Source organism: Canis lupus, chromosome 17 (genome assembly GCF_003254725.2).
Source record: "Canis lupus dingo isolate Sandy chromosome 17, ASM325472v2, whole genome shotgun sequence".
Taxonomy (NCBI): Eukaryota; Metazoa; Chordata; class Mammalia; order Carnivora; family Canidae; genus Canis; species Canis lupus.
In genome coordinates, this window is record NC_064259.1 from 50,182,731 (window position 1) to 50,204,369 (window position 21,639).

At 34.0% G+C, this 21,639-nt stretch overlaps 1 protein-coding gene across 10 annotated transcripts in view; it reads left to right on the top strand.

Annotated features, from left to right (window-relative positions):
* EXOC6B (exocyst complex component 6B) overlaps positions 1 to 21,639 on the top strand; it is a 615,592-nt gene that overhangs the window by 95,727 nt on the left and 498,226 nt on the right. For all 10 annotated transcript variants that reach the window (XR_007403261.1, XM_025453542.3, XM_049096018.1 and 7 more), the window contains 3 exons: positions 977 to 1,067; positions 1,179 to 1,224; positions 15,541 to 15,745. Coding sequence is in view for 9 of the 10 variants with exons in the window: in XM_025453542.3 (XP_025309327.1) it covers positions 977 to 1,067; positions 1,179 to 1,224; positions 15,541 to 15,745 (342 nt within the window). In the remaining variant the exon portion in view is untranslated. The remainder of the gene's footprint in view (positions 1 to 976; positions 1,068 to 1,178; positions 1,225 to 15,540; positions 15,746 to 21,639) is intronic.

Here is a 21,639-nt window from a genome sequence, read left to right on the forward strand (position 1 = left end):
TTTTCTCACTTGATTGTCATGACAGGCCTATCAGAAAGTCAGGACAGGTATTATCACTATTTTATTGGTGTAAGACATGATTTGCTAAAATTTACATAGTAATTGACAAGGCTGGGGCTAAAACTCAAGTTTTATGACTTGCAGTCTGTTATTATTCTCTGTATCATGTTTCTTTCTTACTGACTAGTAATTATTTTAATTTTTATTTTAATACTTTTTAAGATTAGCTTTTGATTGTTTTATCAATGACTTAATCAGGGCTGTTCTCTTTTCTTTTTTCATGGCATCTAAGAAGATAATGTTTTTAGGGATAGGTTTGGGACGAATACTACAACAGGCTATGTAGATTATTGCTTTTTGAAAGTTTGTCTCACATATTCAAAATTATGCAGAGAGTACAGTGTTTTCCAGTTATAGTATGGTATGACTTCAGATGGAAGCCTTTTAAGACAGCTATGAGAAGGAAAGTGAGTTACTCCACTAAACTGGAACTCTTGGAAAAGCTATAACTTCTAAACGTGTGGTTTATTTGTTAAAACAGAGATTTAGTTGAAGATTATTCTTAAGACTCAAATGAAGCTATGTAGGGAGGACTGTTTCCCTCGAGGAGTTTAGCGTTGATGAAAGAAACATAGGCTCTTCTCAGAAGATTTGATGAAACCATACATTCTGAAGAGTCTGAGTAGTTTGGGGAAAACCTGCAAATTTTTTCTTTTCTTCTGAATAACCCCTGGATTTTGGGATTTCATTTTAGCTAGCCTTTTTCAGTACAGTACGTATCTTGAGGAGAAAATGGGAAACGACAGGAATGTTTTACTAGTTGAGAAAGGCAGTTTCTTAGTTCACTTGGCAGGTCTTTCTCTGAAACTGTCTGGGATTTTCTGATGAATTGAACACAGGGTGGAAAAATGTGACTGGAAGCTTTTTATTTACAGTTACTGGCATAATTCAGTTTTTTTTTTTTCCTCTTGCCAAGCTGGTAATAGCAATGGAAGAGCTGAAGCAGTGTCGACTACAACAGAGAAATATTTCAGCCACTGTTGATAAATTAATGCTGTGTCTTCCAGGTGAGGAACTGGAAGTGGATTAGGTTCTTGATGCAATTCCTTTAGCTTTAATAAGTTTCTCATTTTCTCTAAATAATGCTTGTGTGCTCTTTTTTTCCCTTTTCTTTCAAGTCCTGGAGATGTATAGCAAACTGAGAGACCAGATGAAAACAAAAAGGTAAGATTTTTTTATTGAATATTTCCATTGTCTTAAATTTCTGTTAATTAGGATAGTTTTAAGGTCTGTATATAGCATAACCTTTCAAGAAATAATTAAGTCCGTATAACGTCTTCTCTAGCCTTTTGTATATCTGTTGATTTATCCTGAGATTTATTTACATACTAGTGGTATGCTAATATATTTTGTCATGTATTATGTTAAATAAATTAAAAAAAACCATTACTCATAGTTTGATTTTTAGAAGACCCGGTCTTTCAGGGGTAAAACAACTTTTAGTGATAGTTGATTTGAGAAACATGCTTTGGTTTAGTATTATAGTAGAAAAAATAGTTACTGGTTCTGGTGCAGGAATGAATTAGTCAGGGCTCTTCATTGAAACAGAATCAGTGGAGAGAGTGTGTGTGGGTAGAGAGAGAGATTGATTGATTGAGTTTAGGGAGTTGGTTCATGGGATTATGGAGGCCGGCAAGTCCAAAATCTGCATAGTAAGGTGGTAGGCTAGGGTGTCATGGAAGAGCAAATATTGTGGCCTGAGTTTGAATGTGGTCTGCTGGCAGAATTCTTCTTTCTCCAGGAGTCTTTTTTCTGTTAAGGTCTTCAACTGATTATATGAAGCCCACCTAAATTATGAAGAGTAATCTTCTTTACTCAGAGTCTGCTGACTTGTGTCAGTAATTTCATCTAAAAAATACCTTCATAAGAAATATCCAGAATAATATTTGTTAAATATTTGGGTACCATGACCTAGCCAAGTTGACCCATAAAATTAATCATCACAGGGGGCAAGGTCGATATGAAGTTCAGAGGATTACTCTTCTGTGTGTTGTTTTCCTCTGGTTTTATTCCAGAAAAAGGTCTGTAGTGACTCTTTCGCTCTTCTTCTTCTTCTTCTTTTTTTTTTTAAGATTCTATTTATTTATTCATGACAGATAGAGAGAGAGAGGCAGAGACACAGGCAGAGGGAGAAGGAGAGAAGCAGGCTCCATGCAGGGAGCCTGACGTGGGACTTGATCCCGGGTCTCCAGGATCACACCCCACGCCAAAGGCAGCACGCCAAACCTCTGGGCCACTGGGGCTGCCCCACTCTTCTTTCCAAGCTACAGTAAGCACCCCACCTCCTCTGCCTTGGAGTATGCTGCAGTGTGAGGGGGTGTGTGAAGCTGTAGGAAAAATAGGACACATCTTTCTGGAATGTTGATTTTACCTAGGGTTTTAGGGAAAAGTATGGAATTAAAATGTGATGTTGAAATAACAATAGAAATATTATAAATAAAAACATTAAATTCTCAAGAATTTTAAAGCCTTAAAGCATGAGGCATCTACATTTTTTGAATTTCTTAGACTCTCTTCTTTTCCCCGGGAGGATATGTTCATATACAAGAGCATAGGTAGGACAACTGAGAAGTTCTGCTCAGTGAGATATAAAATAGTATTATTTCCGGGCAGCCCCCGTGGCTCAGCGATTTAGCGCCGCCTTCAGCCCAGGGCGTGATCCTGGAGACCCGGGATCGAGTCCCACATCGGGCTCCCTGTGTGGAGTCTGCTTCTCCCTCTGCCAGTCTCTCTCTCTGTCTGTCTCTAATAAATAAATAAAATCTTAAAAAAAATGTATTATTTCCCTGATAACCTTTTAGTTTAAATTCTAAAATCATAGATTACAGAGAATAAAAAAACATTGTATACCAACTTCTCTGAATTAAAAGATATTAATAGTTTTCCAGTTTTGATTGATGTATATGTAAATATATGGAAATAAATACACACACATATAGACAGAGAGATGTAAATATAGACATTACAAAAAAAAAATTAGATGAAACTTCTGTCCTCTTCCTCAGCCCTATTTCTTTCCCTAGTCCTGTGAGGAAACCGGTATCATATTTGTGGTCTTTCTAGTCCATGTTTTTAAAGTCTACAAATCATATATTGTATTGTGTTTTTAAAAACATTTATGTTGGGGGCACCTGGGTGGCTCAGTTGGTTAAGTAAGCGTCTACCATTGGCTCAGGTCATGATCTCAGGGTCCTGGGATCGAGTCCTTTATCGGGTTCTCTGCTCAGCAGGGAGTCTGCTTCTCCCTTTCCCTCTGTGATCTCTCTCACTCATGCTGTCTCTCAAATAAATAAACAAATAGTATCTTAAAAAGAAAGATTAAAAAAAAAACATTTGTATGAATGGTTCTTGTCCTGTTTTTTTGAAATTCATTCATTTCATTCGACAAAAATGAATGGAGTATTTACTATATGCTAGGCATTGTTCTTGGGGTTACAGCCCTGAAGAGAACAGACAAAAATATTTACTCTGTGGGGCTTACATACTAGTGGAGAGTTTATTTTCCTTATGTATATAGATCTAGTTCCCTTAATTTAATCCTTTGTAATAGTCCATTATTAAATGTGACTATGTGTAATAGTCCATTATTAAATGAATAATTCACATTTTTCCTCTCATTTTCAGTTGTCATAAGTGCTGTGCACCAATATTTCAATCTCAACCTTCTTCTGGCACATAGTAGGGTTATATTTCCTGGGCTCCTTTGGGCTGCGTGACTGATAAGATGTGAGTTGATAAGATGGCTGATAAGCTGTGAGCAGAAGTGATGAATATTACTTTTGGGCTTCACAGTTAATTTCTAGTACAAGTCTCCAGAGTTCTGTTTTCCCTTGGTTATGACAAATGGTAACTTTTAAGATGTTGATTGAATCCCTGAGTAATTGTAATGAACAGAACTACCCTGCCAACCTGTTATGGATGTATAATATAAGTAAGTTATAAATCTTTGTTTTAAGACACTGAAATTTTTGGGATTGTTGTTGTTACAGGATAACTGTCCTCAACCAATGCTGTGAAAGATGTTTGATGTGTTTCCAGTTGTTTGCTATGCAGACATTGGTTCAATAAATATTCTTGTTCATGTCTCTTTGTTCACACATTCAAGGTTGCTTGAGAACAGTGCTCTTCATATGTTGCTATATATTCAAATCATATGGGGATTTATTAAATGTAGAATCTGACTCAGGAGGTCTTCTGGGGGTCATTCCTGAGATTCTGCATTTTTCTATCTAGCTTCTGCCCATTCTACTGGCCTAGGGTTTATACCTAGAAAGAAATCAAAGAAAGGATATTCATGTATTCATTCTTACTAGATATTATTCTCCAAAGTGATTTAGATTCCCACTGGCATTTTATGGGAGGTCTGTTACTCCACCTCTAGGCAACATCTGTATTGTGAAACTTTTTGGTTTTTGCCAGTCTGATGGTTATCAAATGATAGATTATTGTGCTGTGATTTCATTTCTTTGATTACTAGTGAAATTGGTTTTTGGACATTCGGATTTTCTTTCATGTATTTTGCCTGTTTTTCTTAGGTTGTTTGTTGTTGTTCATTTATAAGAATTCATTAGATACTTTGGACACCTTTTCCTCTTATTAGGAATATCCTGCAAATATTTGCTTTCAAATGCATGGCTTATCTACTAACTTTGTAAGGTTAGTACTTTTTGTTGCATAGTAGTCGTAAATTTTGTTGTCCTTTATTTTGTGGTCTTTAAAAATTTTTATTTTTAAACATTCTTAAGTACATATAAATTAGCTATGTTTTTTATGAACCAGTAGAAAGTAAGTTGCTAATGTGATGCCCTGTCATCCTCAAATACTTTGGTGTAATTTCCTACAAATAAAGACATTCGTCTGTGCAGCCACAATGCAATAGAGAATAAAAATTAACACGGATATATTAATAGCATCTAATCCTCATACCCAGTTCAGATTTTGCTAAATGTCTCAGTTATGTTCTTTATAGCAAAAGAATCAAGTTTAAAACATGTATTGCATTTAGTGGTCATGTCTCTTTATTTTTCAGCTTTGAGCTGTCTGCAGTCTTTCCTTGACTTTTATGAGCTTATCACTTTTGAAAATTACAGGCCAACTTTATGTAGAATGTGTCTTAATTTGAGTTTGTCTGATATTGCCTCATGATTACATTCATGTTATATGTCTGTGGCTGGAATATTACAAAAGTGGTGCTGTGTTCTCATTGTATCTTACCAGGTCACATATAAATTTGATTTGTCCTATGAGGGATAGTGTTCACTTTGATTCTTTTCCACTGTGAAGTTGCTCTTTTTTACATTTGTAGTTAAAAATTTATGGGGAGGTATTTTATAGTTATATAAAATAATCACTTTTCATCAGATTTTTCACTTTAATTTTTTTATGTCAGTATGGACTCATGGTTTCTTATTTGATGAGTCACAATTTGTTAATATTACTTATTTTGTTGTTCAGATTATCCTGAATGGCACCAGAGTAGCCCGTTCTGTCTGGCTTCTGTTTTTTTTTTTAATATGTTTTCATAATTTTTTGAGTACTTTGTTACTAGGAAAGGAGAGAATTTTCAGGTTTATCTTGTACTTTGCCTGCTGCAGCCCTGGAATCAGTCATTTCCCTAAGTAGAGAATGTTATTTAGAAGCCAAGATCTGTGTGCTCAGTCTACTCATTACTGCTGAGTAACTTGACTTTCATTATTCATAATGTATTTACTTATTGGATCAGTTCCTTTCATGAAACTAATTGCCTATTATTGCTGTCACTACAAGTCTTTATCTTGCTAACACCACACACTGAGTTACCCTCCTGTATGATATCTTCCTTATTCTGCTTCGACTCAAATACTCTGTGGCAAGCTTCTGTTCTACAGGAATACCCTCCTCATCCCTATTTGGTTCTGACATTCCATACCAGGCTACCTTTCTATATAGGCATCCTCCATATTTCAGTAGGTCCCTTGTGCACCATGCTGGTCTATTCTATATCTTCCCTCCCCCCCCCAACTGATATGGATATTGTCATTTATTTAGGTCTTCTTTAATTTTTTTCAGCAATATTTATAGTTTTTAGTAAGTCTTACATATCTTTTATCATATTTATCTCTAAATATTTAATGCTTTTTGATGCTTGTTTTAAATGGTTTTTGATTTTTAAATTTTAATTTCCAGTCATTTATTACTAGTATACTATTTTATTTTTTGTATGTTTATCTTGTTTTCTGAAACCTTCTAAAGTCATTAATTATAACAGTTTTTTGTTTATTCCATTGGATTTTCTATGTAGATAATCATCTTATCTGCAAATAAAATGTTCCTTTCTTTACAACTGGGAAGCTTTCTTTTTGGTTTGTTTTTCTTGTCTTATTGTACTGTTTAGAACTTTCTGTACAATGTTGAGTAGAAGTAGTGAGAATGAATATCATTGCCCTGTTCCTGATCTTAGGGGGAAAACATTTCACCATTAAGATGTTAGGTGTAGTTTTTTTGTATGTGCCATTTAGAAGGTTGAGGAAATTTCCTTCTATCTCTGGTTGTTGAAAATTTGTACCAGGAATTAATATTGTTTTTGTCAAATGCTTTTTTCTGTGTCAGTTGAGGTGATTATATGTTGAAAAAAATTTTTAGTATATTAATATGAATTATATGATTAATTTATTGAATGTTAAATGAACTTGCATTTGTGAAATAAATCCTCCTTGGTCATGGTATATTATCCTTTTTATATGGTGCAGTATTTGACTTGTTAAAATTTTGTTGAGGATTTTTGCATCTGTATTCATGAGGAATATTTATCTGTAGTGTTGTTTTTGTTTGTTTGTTTTGGTCTGACTCTGGTGTCAGATTAATGCTGGCCTCATAGCATGAGTTGGTTTTCTTTGAAGTGTTGATTTTCTTGAAGTGTTGGCATTATCTTTCTTAAATATTTGGTTGAATCCACCAGTGAAGTCACTTGGATCAGGAGATTTGTTTGGTTTTGGTGAGAAGGTTTTTAACTACAAATTTAATTTAAAAAACGAATACAAGGCTGTTTGCATTTTGTGTTTCTTGAGTAACTTTTACTTATTTATGTCTTTATAGTAATTTCTCGTGTCGTCTAAATTGTTTAATTCATTAGCAAAAATTGTTCCAGTTATTCTCTTATTATTTTAATGTGTAGGATCTACAGTAATGCTTTCCCTTTCATTACTTATATTGGTAAATCTTTTCTCTATCTCTGATTATTCTAGTTAGTGGTTTATCAGTTTTATTAATTTTTTCCATAAAAGCATCTTTAGATTTTGAGTTTTTCCTATTATTTAATGTTGTCTATTTTACTGATTTCTGCTATTATCTTTAGTATTTTCTTTCACCTACGTACTTGGGGTTTAATCTTCTCTTTTCTAACTTTATAAGGTGGATTTTTGTTCTTTTCTTTCTTTTTTTTTTGCCTTTTATTTGTTTTTTTTTATGAAGTTCAATTTGCCAACATATAGTATAACACCCAGTGGTCATCTCATCAAGTGCCTTCCTCAGTGCCCTTCACCCAGTCACCCCATCCGCCTGCCAGTTCTTTATTTTCTAATGTAGCTATTTAAACCTGTACATTTTTCTCTTAGCAGTGCATTAACTGCATCTTACATGTTTTATGATAATGTATTTTTTCCATTTATCTCAAATGTTTTCTAATTTCCTTTGTGATTTAAAAATTAATCTGCTCATTATTTAGAAATGAGTTGGATAACTTCCAAGTATTAGAGGATTTTTCAGATTTTTAAAAATTGATTTGTAATTATATTTTGTGTTCATAAATATAAATGTATGATTTCAACTTTTTAAAAAAATTTTATATTCATGAGAGACTAGAGAGTGAGGCAGAGACATAGGCAGAGGGAGAAGCAGGCTCCCAGTGGGGAGCCTGATGTGGAACTTGATCCCAGGACCCCGGGATCATGCTCTGAGCTGAAGGCAGATGCTCAATCACTGAGCCACCCAGGCTTCCCTGATTTCAACTTTTTAAATGTTTGTTGAGACTTGTTTTAATGGGCCAGCATATGGTTCGTTTTGGTGAGAATTTCGTGTACACTTCAAAATTATGTATATTCTCTTTGAGTAGGACATTTTTTAACGGCCATTTAGATATACTTGATTGATAGTGTTCAGGTTTTCTACATCCTAGTGATTTTGTATTTGTCAGTTGCTGACAGGAGTGTTGAGATTGTTTTGATTGTGGATCTGCACGTCTTTTTTCTGTTCTTTCAGTTCTTGATATTGTTGTATTTTGGAGCTTTTTTGGGGGGTGCATACACATTTAGCATTGCTATATGTTCTTGATGAGATGACCTATTTATATTATGAAAGGTTCCTTTTTATCTCTGGTAATATTCTTTTTTTAAAAAAGTATATGTTGTTTGATATTAATATAGCCACTGCTGTTTTCTTTTTATTTAGTTTTTATATTATCTGTTTTTTAATATTCTTTTTTTGCTTAAAATATTTTTAACGGCTTAATTGAGATATAATTTACATACTATTCAGTTCATCAATTTAAAATGTATATTCAGTGGCTTTTAGTGTATTCACAGAGTTGTGTAGTCATCACCACAGTCGATTTAGAATGCTTTTGTTCTTTTCAAAAGAAACTCTGAGCCCCTTAGCTGTCTACCCAATCCTCTCCTCCCTGTCCCCCCGCTCCTAACACCTTGCCAGCTACTGGGAACCACTAATTTACTTTCTGTCTCTATAGATTTGTCTATTTTGGACATTTCATATGAATGGAATCTTACAATATGTGGTTCTTTATGATTGGCTTCTTTCATTTAACATAATATTGTCAAAGTTCATTCATGTTGTACTGTATTTCAGTACTTCATTTCTTCTTATTGCTGAATAATATTCCCTCGTATGGATATACCACATTTTATATATCCATTCATCAGTTGATGAACATTAGAGTTATTTCTACTTTTTGGCTTTAATGAATAATGCTGCTATAAATTTTATTTTCAAGTTTTTGTGTAGACATATGTTTTCATCTCTCTTGGCTGTATACCTAGGAATGGAATTGTTGGATAATATGATTACTCTATGTTTAATCATTTGAGGAACTGTCAGACTGTTTTCCAAAGCAGCTATGCTATTTTACCTTCTACCATCAGCATATGAAGATTCCAATTTCTACAAATTCTAGAAATTATTCTACAAATTCTACAAATTATAGTCTGGCTTTTTGACTATGACCATCTTGGTGAGTGTGACATAATATCTTATTGTTCATCTTTGTCTTTGAAAATTATTTTTGAAGGACATAGAATTCTAGGTTTATAGATTCATTAGTTAAGACATCATTTGCCTTCTCATTTATGTAGTTTCTGAGGGAGGGGTATGTGAGCAGTCTTATCTTTGTCACTCTACTTGATGTGTCTTCTCCAGCTGTTTTCAAACTTTTTTCTCTATCATTTGTTCTTAGCAATTTGATTTTGAGGCATGTTGCCATACGTATATGTCTGTGCATGCATGTGTATATGTGTGAATTTATCCTGCTGTTCACTTGTTTAGCTTCTTGGATTTGTAGGTTTATAGTTTTTGTAAAATCTGGAAAATGTTCAGATACGGATTTTCCAAACATTTTTTTTTCTGTCTGTTTCCCATCCTTATTCTAGGACTTAATTACATATTATGTTGGACAACATATAAACTCACTGGTGACTTGATAATCTGTTCTTTTTTTTTCCTTCTCGATCTTTTCTCTCTCTGTGCTTTATTGTTTGATAGATTTTATTCCTATGTTCAATGCACTGATCTCTTTTTTTTGCATTGTCTGATTTTCTTTTAATCCTATTCAATGAAATTTTCATTTCAGATAACATATTTTTCATCTTTAGGAGTTCCAGTGGGTTTTTTAAATGCTTAATTTCTTGTTATTTTTGTGTCTTTTTAAGAATACATGTACATGGCTCTGATATTTCTTTTCATGTACTTCTTTGCTAGTTCTGTCACTTTTAGCATTTTTGGATTTCTGTTTGCAGACTGATTTTGTTTTTCCTAGTTATAGGCCAAGTTTTTGGTTCTTATCATGTCTAGTAATTTTTGATTGGATACAAACATATTATGCTGCTGAGTGTGGACTTCTGGGAACTGTTTTTTTCTTAAAGAGTATTGCTTTTTGTTTTGGCAAAAAGTTTAGTTTGCAGATCTATTTGTTCTCATCAAACCCTATTTATTACTTATTTATTTATTTATTTATTTATTTATTTATTTATTTATGGATGGAGGCAGAGGGTGAAGGAGAGAAGATAATCTTAAGCAGGCTCCATGCCAAGTGTGGAGCCTGAGGTGGGGCTCAATCTCATAGCCCTGAGATCATGACCTGAGTTGAGATCATGACCTGAGCTAAAATCAAGAGTTGGATGCTTAACCAACTAAGCCACCCAGGCACCCAAACCCCATTTTTAGTCTTTGCTAGCTGCACCTTCATTCCGAGGGTAGTTCAGAGTATATTCATCTACTTGGAATAACTCAGGAATCCCCAGAGACTTTTCACCAAGGTTTTTCTGCATTTTCTGAGCTCCTTGAAGTGTTTACCACATATTTTCCTTGTGTCTGTCTTTCTTTCCCTCTCCTCTTTCCCTTCCCTGTCCACCTTCATTCCCTCCCTTCTTTTTGCTGTCCTTGTGGAATTTCACTTTTTCTATACCTGGCCTAGTACTCAGCAAAGACTTAAGGGAACCCCTGTATAGATTCTGCAGTTCTTTTTTCTGCATTGCTCCTTTCCTCCTCTTTTTGTTTGGAATTCTGCTGTACAACCTCAAGTTGTGTCACCTTTCCTGAACTATCTTTGACTTTAACTCTGCTAAGCTGCTAGGCTATGTTTGAGTTTTCTCTGATTCTGCCCATGATTTAGAAATCACATATAACCTGGATAATTATTAAACTTAAACTCAGCTTTTTTGTTTCCCTTTTTTCAGAGACCACTGTTCACTACCAAATCAGTTTTTATATTTTAGCCAGTCTTCTGCTTTTTAAGTTTGGGGGTTCATGTCTTTTCTTTGTTACTCCTGCATGGGTAGAAGCTTAGTTGTATTTTTTTTAAAGCTGTAATAATAGTGATAATACTATTAGGTTCTATGTTCCCTAAGGAAAGATACCTGACCATCTTTCTACCTGTAACACATAGAAAGGATTAAATATTTGTTAACAGTGCTCTTTGATTAGGAAAGCCACTAATAAAAAAAAAGGAAAGCCACTAATATTTCCTGTGGTCAAAGCTTTTATGTTATATTCTTATCATACTTTGAATTTATAAAAATTTCTCACAGGTAGTTGTGATCTGCTTTAAAAGATCACTTATTAGAACTTAAAAAATCATTATTGTGTGAGAGTTCTATACCATGGCAAAAAAGGACCAAAATTTAATTTGCCTAGAATTAACATTCCTCTTCTCACAATAGCATTCAGCTATGTCTAAGTTATTCTGACAATAGTTACCCAGTTTATAGAATTGTTTAAATATCTTTCCCTTGTTTCTTTTATATGTCCTGATTTTGTTTCCTTTAATATTTTTCTGCTCACATTTCTATTAGGGGGTGTAATAGAGGGAGACAGGGAAAGCTAGCACACTTGCAAATGAAACTTAAGATTTGGCTTCTGATTTAGTTTTAATAATGGTTAGAGGTTATCAAAAATAAGGTCAAAATGTGGTTTTAGATTTCCATGGCTGCTGGAAATAGAAATTTTTTCTTTTGGTATCTGCTACTCAGGTGTTTAATTGGCTGTCATTCTTTAACCTATCCCTGATATTAAAACACACTAGAAATTTGAATAATCTTATTGGTCTGTTATAGTTAGAATATGAATATGGTAGCGAAAGGACAATGGGAAAATAAGGTGACATTCTTTGTTGCCAGGAATCACTGGGTTTTGTACTAATTAGCCTTGAAAAATGTGGAGTTGACAGACCAGATGTTTTCAGCATGTGGCCATGTGTCTCATCAGTGAATGTGCCTTGTGTCTGCAGGCAACATTGTTAGATTTTTCTCATTCTATAAACAATGTTCCAAAATATAACTAAACCCCAAAGTGTGTTTATCTTTTTGGCTTAATTTCTGGCTTTCTATCCCTTCTAAGGTTTCTCTCTAGAGGAATTGCATTTTATTGCACATAGCTCTTCATACCTAATTGTAGTATAAACACCATTCTGTTTACACTAAACCATGTGAATAACAAATCAGTACTGTTTTTGAGTCTGTAAAATTGTAATAAAAGCAACCAATTCACATTAACTATATTTGTACTTTTATTCCTAAATGTAGAGGAAATAAATCTTTCTCCCCTCCATTTATTTGGACTAAGATTTTGATTTTTGGAACATGTGAGGTAAAGACATTAAAAAAAAAAGTAAAACCAGTCTCTAGTCTTTAGTGTTTGTGGTACTAAGCATATTGGAGCAAGAAGAGCTCAAGTGTATACTGTGAAATTCATTCTTAAAAATCTAAAATAGAGCTATCAGTTTTTTATTTATAAGATTGCAACTGAGTTTTTCCTCTACTAAATATATCATGGGAAGTATGGAAATTAGGAAATTAAAAATATAAGGAAAATTATCACCCAAAATGTTACTATCCCAAGGGAAAAAAATTATGGTTAACATTTTTGTCTATATTTTTCTATTCATTTTCTGTGTACTTCTATATGTGTGTATGCATGTATTTAGTGATATATAGCTCATACATGCACATATATTCAGAATTTATATATGTATGCATATTTATAATTTTGAAAAATATGATTATACTTGTAAATTTTATTTTTTGCAATAGCTTTTACTTAACAATATTGTAACCATTTTGCTGTCTTTTACTATGTGGATGTATCATGATGTATTTTATTTTACCAGTTCTTTATTATTAGACATCTAGATTAGTTTTTTATTGACTTATGTAAATACCTATAATTCAAGAGGTTTACATACTTTTGTTAATCTAATATTTCTTTTTGGAAAGGCAACTGGTTAGAATGCTTATTTTCGTAAGATTCTTCAGTGAAAACTTGTATCATTAATACAAATTTGTTTACCAGCAGGCAGTGAATTCTCATTTATTGAAACTCCTGATAATAATACCCATTATGTTTTAAGAAATCTTTGGGAGTTTGAATGACAAAATCATGTTTTGATTTGCATTTTTTCCACATAACTGTTCAAATCACACCCCCACCCTTATTGTCCTTTTTAATGTTCTTTTGTGACTCTTCTTTTTTGACTCTTCTTTTTTGACTCTTCTTTTGTGACTCCTTCAATCGACTTTAGGTTAAATAATCGTTACCAAGTTTTTGTTTCTTCTTTATTCTTATTATGTTTTTTAATGTGTAACTTATTTTGTTGTTACTTCATCAAACTTAACAATTTTAGTTTTATTCATTCTCTTATGCTAATGGAAGCTTTCCTACCTATCAGATAAATATCGTTCCCCTTACTATTGCCTTACCAGCAATATTTACTTTTGCATAGCCAGCAATATTTCTATTTTTTTATTTCTATTTTTAAAATCTATTGTATCTGATATTAATATAGACACTCCAGCATTTTTATGGTTACTTTTTGCATGGTATATCTTATTCTATCTTTTACTTATTTGTGTATCTTTGAATCTAAAGTGTGTTTCTTGTAGAGGACATGTAATTGGATCATGCTTTTTAAATCCTAACCTTGTGCCTTTTAACTGGAGTGTTTATTAGTCCATTTATATTTAATGTAATTATTATGGCTGCATTTTACTCTTTGTTTTCTGTTTTTCATATCTTTTTGTTCTTAGCCTTTACTCTCTTTTTTTTCTATTAAATATTTGGTAGTGTACTATTTTAATTCCTCTTTTGTTTTTAATGATAGATTTTGAGTTATTTATTTAGAGGTTGCTGTATGGATTATCTGTATCTTAATATATCAATCTACTTTAGGTTAATGCTGATGTAGTTTTTTTTTTTTTTTTTCTGATGTAGTTTTGGTAGAATATATAGTAGTGATTTTGCTTCATCTTAACTCCATTTCTTACTTCCTTTTTTGTGCTTTATGGTCATATAGTTATATATTATAAACTCAGCAATACAGTATTATAATCATTTGTTTTAAAATTTTTCTTTTAATGAAATTAAAAGAAGAAAAGAAAAAGAAATATTTATTTAGACTTTTATATTTCACATATATTTACTATTTCCTATGCTCTTTATTTCTTTCTGTGAATTCCAATTAGTTTCTGTTGTCACTTCCTTTCAGGATTTTTTTTTTTTTTTTAAGGCAGATCTGGTAGTAAGGAATTATCTGGTTTTGTTTATCAGGAAATATATTTCATTTTTAAAGGATAGTCATTAGCCAAAGATTGGTCCAAGGTTTGTGCTCAATCAAACTTGAGCCAAAAAGGTTTCTACCTTTGTCAGTGGATATGTGTGGGGGCTATGGAATACATTAAAAATTCAGGCAATTTTCAAAACAGCCTGAGCTTTTAACTTTCTCCCAGGGCTTCTGCTTTGTGTGTGCCTGCTGCCTCCTAGTCAGCCAGAGGTGTGTGGACTGCTTAGGCCCTTTTGGGTCTCCTACTGCACATTTATACAACCTTAGTCATGACTAAGGCTAGGGTTGTGCAAAGAGCTATTGGGTCCTTCTGTGGGTCTCTTATTTCCATGCTTCTCTGTTAAATTTCTGGTTAGTCCTCTAATCTACCCTTTGACCCAACCCAGACTAACTTCAGGCCTGGAGAGCTGGGGTATTTCCCTATCTTTTTATTTGTTTGTTTGTTTGTTTGTCCTTATTCTTTCCTTCCTTCCTTCATCTGGAGTTTCCTACTTTACCTAATAATGCCACTCTAAATCACATCTGCTTCTAAGGGCAGGGAGGCTGCTGGTTTTCATGACAAGCCAATATAACCAGTGGGAGGGAAGGGGATGGAGTGCGGGTGGAGTTGGAGGGTTGATGGAGGTAGCCCCAGGCAAGAACACCACAGAGTTCCATTGTTCAGCAGTTTTCATGAATAAACACTTTTCAATATGTTCTCCTTTGGTCTATTTCCAGAGCCCTGAAATGGTTGTTTGGGACAGTTTTGTTTAGTTTATATTTGTTTTTTTGGGTAGAAGATTTGCTAAGCTCTTCCCTGTGCCATAGTTGGAAGTTTAGACTTCGGTATTTTATTTTATAGGATGGTTGTTTTGGCATTAATACGATCATTTTGTATTTTCTTTTAATTTTTGTATAATGGATTTCATTGGTAGGTTTTCTAAGTTTTCTATATTCTTGGGATAAAATCTTTTCTCATTGTAATTTACTAAGTCCTTTAATTTATATGTTAATTTTGAATAATTTGACATTTTTCCATTGATTTCTTTTTTTTGAAACTTAATACTGAATTTGTTGTAATGAACAATGAAAACTAATTCAGGCTAGAAATTTTACCTAAGGAATATATCTGTGGCCTTAAAGAAGACTGAGTTGAGCTAAAGGTGATATAATTCCTTTTATAGGCATTATCCTGCACTGAAAACTCTGGAACATCTAGAGCATACCTATCTGCCTCAAGTAAGCCACTATCGATTCTGCAAGGTGATGGTGGATAACATCCCCAAGCTTCGAGAAGAAATTAAGGATGTTTCTATGTCTGATCTCAAAGACTTTCTGGAGAGTATCCGCAAACATTCTGACAAAATTGGAGAGACTGCCATGAAGCAAGTAGGTCTTGGGTTTATGATAGGTTGGCCAGTGACTTTGCTAGTTTCTGTTAAACATGGGTTTCTCTCTGCTAAGTGTCTTGATTGTTTCGTATCATTTTAGGGAAGTTCTTCCTCTTTATGGGAACACTTGATTAAAAGATGTGTTTTGTTTTTCTTTTTTTCAACAGAGCAATGCATTATTTATTTACTAGTATGTTCTGCTCTGTGGATGTCAGTAAATATGGATTTATTGTGATGGTTAAATAGGGACTTTAAAGAGGTTTTTCTGGTTTTTGAATATTTTCCTTGACTTTGGATATGCTTTGAAGCCCAAGATTTTTAAAAGATCTCTTTCTAGGTAATGAGCTAAATTGTGCTGCAGGTACCTTTGGTTAATTACTTATTATGTAAACAAGACATCATGTTATTTATAAATATTTCTGTAATTGTTATTTCTGGTATCAGTGGGTATTAATGAAGAAAGGCCTTTTGGGAAATAATGTGGATTATGATCACAGAAAGAGATTTATTTACAGCTTATAAATGAACAAATGTGTTAGAAATTTTTAGTTTTTTTTTTTTTTTAATGTTTTCTAAGTAATGAAAGTCACCAAGGAATGGCTTGATTTTTTTTTTTTTTTTGTCATTTTAAATAAAAAGAGCGCTAATGATTTGCAGGGCTGCTTGCTCTCGAAATTTAAATCACATTGATTTTATTAAAATATCTCAGTATACCTTATAATGTAGTCTACAACAACAAATAGAAGACTTGGTTGTTTATGGAAAGTATTGTTTGGTTCTACAAACAACTGTGTTCTTGAAGAAGTCATTTGTGGTTATCATTCTGGAAAGAAGGAGGGGAGGGTGCACATTGTATTTTTGATCTCACCAAGTCTTGGTAATCTTTCAGATCTCTTATTCTGCAAAAGAGATTTGCCTGTTGGAAATTCCTTTCCTGAAGCAATAGAGATATTCTTTTCCTCTCTCTTTTAAATTTTGTCAATGTTATGTTTTATGATGGGGAAAGTTTAAAACTAATTGATGATAAATCTGATGTAAATAATGATGTCATTTTTTAGTGGTGAAGAAAAAAATTAATTATTGAAAATGTATCTTTGTATTGCTAGGTATATATTTTGAGTATGGGAATGAAGGTATTCTGTAAGACAAGTCTATTGTGTTTGGCAAGTTTTTCTAAACTTTCAGAATATAGGAAAGTATAGTACAGAGCCTCTTTGGAAGCATTCTTTTTTAAAGTTGCCTTTTTTTTAAGGCCTCTGCTTGAGAAATTAACTTCAATTCCTTTTTGGTGAAAGAAAGTATTCCATGAAAATACATTTATTTCATTTAATGTGGATTATCTGGCTTCACTTCTTAATTATCTTTAAAAATTGAGGCATAGGGCAGGGAAGTACTTTGCTCAAGTTTAGAGAGCTTGTAAAGGTCAGATCCTATAGTAGAATTCAGGTTAGATTGAGGTGAATTTGTCTACTATGGCACTCAATTTGTGTAAAGTATTAGCTATTTGGTGTGTTTGTGTCATACAAAGAACTGAAGAAAACATTGTGGATTCAGGACTTTTAATTAACTGATAATACTTCATTCCTCCTATAAAACTTCATATCAAGTATAGCTCTAATAAGAGCATATATTGTTATTCTAAGCTATGTTAGTTAAGATCTTTGAATAAACATATCTTAACATATTTTAGGATCCATAGTACCTAAACAATAAGGAAAGTGGGAGGGAAAGAAATTACCATATATTTTGTATATAGTAGTACATTGTTCATGTGAACAATTTGAATATTTGTTTGAATTCATGGATGTTGGAAAAGAGGGAAAGGATATGATTTCTTTTCCACTTATGTCAAGCCCAAAACGGTATTTCTGATTTGTGATGGATTTCTTACTTGGCTTTACTGACCTGCAAGGGAGGCTGAAAGAAAATAATCTCACTCTATTACTAAGAGGAGAAGGACTAAGGTTTGGTGCATAGTAGCTAATCTGTGACACAGTTCTACCCTTTGGTCATCAAATATCTCTTCATTCTTCCTCTCATCCCTAGAACACATATGCTCCTTCCCAAGGAAGGCAATTCAATATCCCATTTATTTACTACATCCATTTCAAAGTCTGTTATCTTCCAGGGATGCTCAGAACTCTCCCTCAGATCCAGATAAGTCTCCGGATCCAGATGGGTGGCTGACCAGGAAAGAAGATGACAAATTTCCTATACCTGTGTTCCATCCCACCTCCAATGAAGAAGTTAGAATAGAATAACTACAACAAAAGCTTTCATTTAGAAAAGGGAATAGTGGGAGATGCACAGTATTTCCTGCTTCATAAGGAAATCAGTGTAATCCTTTTGGGCCATCGTTGGGGAATCCTTCTGCCTTTGTAGTAGTGGGTCTTTCTCGCTTACACACTAACTCTGAGAGGAATTCCTTTGCCTGTAGTTCTCCTGATTGCACTCTGTTTTTTCTTTTTCAGAAGGAAGTGAGTGCTGGGGAATATACCTTTCTTAGACAATCTCTTTCTCTCTCAGTCTCTCATTTTCTTTCTCTGTTTCTAGATACCTACACTAATATCTAGAACTACGTCTATACACATATACCTCCCTATATATCTTTTACTGCCTGCTTTCTGCTTCTGCAAGTTTAGGGGTCCAAGGGTTGTTTTAAGTTTCTGAACAGCCAAAGGTTTATTTAGTTCATTTTTGTGGCTTTTGGGCACTCTAGTTACCTCACAACTTAGGAGGCCTCTGGTCTGTTTCTTTCCCATAGGTTCTAGGTGGACACCAGACCCAGTGTTCTTTTCTAGCTATAATTTTGAGGATGGATTTTTTTCTTCTCCCTAGTTTGGGGAGGTAGGCCTTGCCTTATGCTTTTCTTATTACAATGGCTCTACTTCGAGGCTGTATGAAATAAGGGGTAAGAGGACCATAGTGAATCTGATCTTCACTTCAGGATTGAGTCACTTTGTTCGACTAGCACTATTCTTTGGGATTTATTGCTCAAACCTTTACTATTCTTTTACCATTGGGATTCTATGTGTTCAGCTTTCTAAGCCTCTGATGCCCAAGTATCTGGACTTCTATTTCCTATAATTTCATTTAGCAAACCAGCAATTTTTTTTTTTGTGCTTATCTCTTTTATGTAATGCCTTGCTAGAAGCAGAAAGTAAATACCAATATATGCTATAACTCTGATTCTCCATTCACTTCCAAAGCTATAGACCCCATAGGCATGTGGTGTATCTTTTCATTTATCACAGGTTCCAGTTTTACCAGTTGTTTTACCATAGTATTATGGGGGCTCTCCAGGCTTTCAACTCATTAAATATACATTCTTGCTGCCTACTACCTGACGTCTCAACCAGTGCCATTTATTTATTTTTTTGTGAAGGCAAAACCATTCTTCCAACACTAGTTTCTGTTTTCCTTAAATAATGCTGCTTGTTGTAAGAGCTAAACTCTAAAATCTCACTGTTGAGGATTCATTTTTTGCCCAGTGGAAGTCCAAAATAGATCTTCCTGGTAGGATAGCTCTTCCTTCAAGTGATCGTCAGGATCTGGGACTCTTCTGACTGTGGTTCTCTCACTTCAACATGTGGCTTCCAACATTATATCAAAAGATATGCTGCAAAAAATACTATTTGAGGATGATCTGAAGGATATGTAGTTTATCCATTCCTTCGTATTTAAAGTGCTATATTGTCTCTGGATAAAACTTTATCAGTAGGAATCTCTTTGCTTTGATCGCAGGTGGTAGGCAGAATGCTAAGATGACCCCTGCCTCCTGGTGTATGCATCCTGCAAAATCACCCTCCTTGAGTGTGTGGACCTGATCTAATCAGGTAGACTAAAAGAGGGAATGGGGATCAGATATAGAAGTCAGAGAGATGTAAAGCTGCAGCAGATGCTCTACTGTTGGTCTTGAAGAAATAAATTGCTGTATTTTGGAGAGGGATACATGGCATGGAACTGTAGGTGCTAAGGGATATAGCTAACTGATAGCCAGCAAGGAAATGGGAACCAGAATTCTACAGCCACACAGAACTGAATTCTGCCTATAAAATAAATGAATTTAGAAGAGGATCCTGAGTTCTAGATGAGACCACAGCTCTGACTGACACCATGATTTCAGCCTGGTGAGACCCTGAGCAGAAGACTCAGCAAAAAAGGCTGAACTCCTGAACCATGGAAACTGAGATAGTAATTGTGTGTGGTTTTAGCCCACTAAGCTTATAGGAATTTGTTACAGCAATAGAAAATTAATATGCTCCATTTTGGTCTTTTAAAAAAAATTTTGTTTAAAGATTTATTTATTTATTTGAGAGAGAGAGAACGAGCACCAGCAGTGGGAGACAGAGAGAGGGAATCCCAAGCAGACTCTGCATTGGGTATGGAGCCTGATGTGGGGCTTGATCCCACAACCCTGAGACCATGACCCAAGCTGAAATCAAGAGTTGAAAGATTAACCAACTCTGCCACCCAGGCACCCCCCACCTTTAAAAAAAAAAAAAAAGATTTATTCATTTATTTGAGAGAGAGAGACTGTGAGAGAGCATGAACGAGCATATTTTGGTCTTGGGTAGAATTACTTTTTACTAAACTGTACAGTTTTATTTAGCCTCTGGAGCTAAGACACAAGGGTATAGTCTAGTTTAAAATGGTCTAGGCTAGAAGTCTGAGTTTTTTACCTCACTTCCAATATACCTATGAAGCTGCAGAAAAGTAAGAAAATGTGTAAGTATGAAAAATAGGAGAGAAGTTCAACCATTTAGTAGAATCTCAGGAGGAATTTTAAAATTGTCCATTCTGCTATTTATTGTGTTATTGAATTTTAAGTTAAGCAGTCTTGTTTCCATTTTCAGAAAATCATATTTTCATATATCTGTGTTTTAAAATGGTATTGGATTGACAGCATTTAGTGGACCCACCTGTGGCTTCTGCCGTGGGAAATAGAACCATCTGCAAAGTAGGCAGAAAGCCCCTACTTTTTATCTGGTCTTATTTTTTATGTTGGTCTTCTTCCTGAATGTTTCCAAAATACTATGCATATCTTATTTTAGAATTATCATTTTGGCTTCAAGTGATTTTATAAAGAAATTCTTTGTTAATTGACTGCTGTTTTCTAGGTTTCCTGTTGACACTGATTTCTGTAATTCACTTGTTATGGAATTGATTTGTGCAGGAGGGAAGTTCTGTATTTCTTATTTTGATTAGTTTGCCTTAGGCCTTGTGAGGCTAAATAACATTTATAATATAAACATTCTTGGCTAGGTTGATTTCTGTGTGAGGCTGTTTAACAAAGGGAAGGATTTATTTACTTTTAAAATTCTAACTTGGCTTTGCTAAATTATATGGGTTATATAACTGTTGCTTAGAACAGGAACTGGTTGCTCATAAAAGAGATGGAAGGCTCCTAGGCAGTCATCCTTTAGTAACTGGTTTCAAAGAAACTGATCTTTGGGTGAGATTCATAGTCTCCATGGTTCTTTCAAGTCTTGACTTTCTTTGGTTAAGTCTTTACCAGAGCAAAATGTGCTCTTTTATTTATTGTGTATGACATCTTTTGACTTAGATCTGGTATAGTACTACCAACTGAATTAACACAGGCTAGGTAATTACTGCCAAGAAAAAGCGATATCGCTGTTGAAACCTCTTTTGTGCTGGATACTGTGTAATACTCTAATAGAACATGGCTTTTGGAGTCAGAGAAGGTGGTGTTTAGTTGGTCTGGTATTTTGGTATTTAATTTATATTCTCTTTTCTTCTTGATTTCTGTATTTATATATAAGCAGCAATCAGAATAGTTAGCAATCAGAATATGGTACGTAGTCCAATAGTAGGAAATTGGTTTACTATTAAATAATATGATAGTTAACAGAATAGATTTTAGAGTCTGGG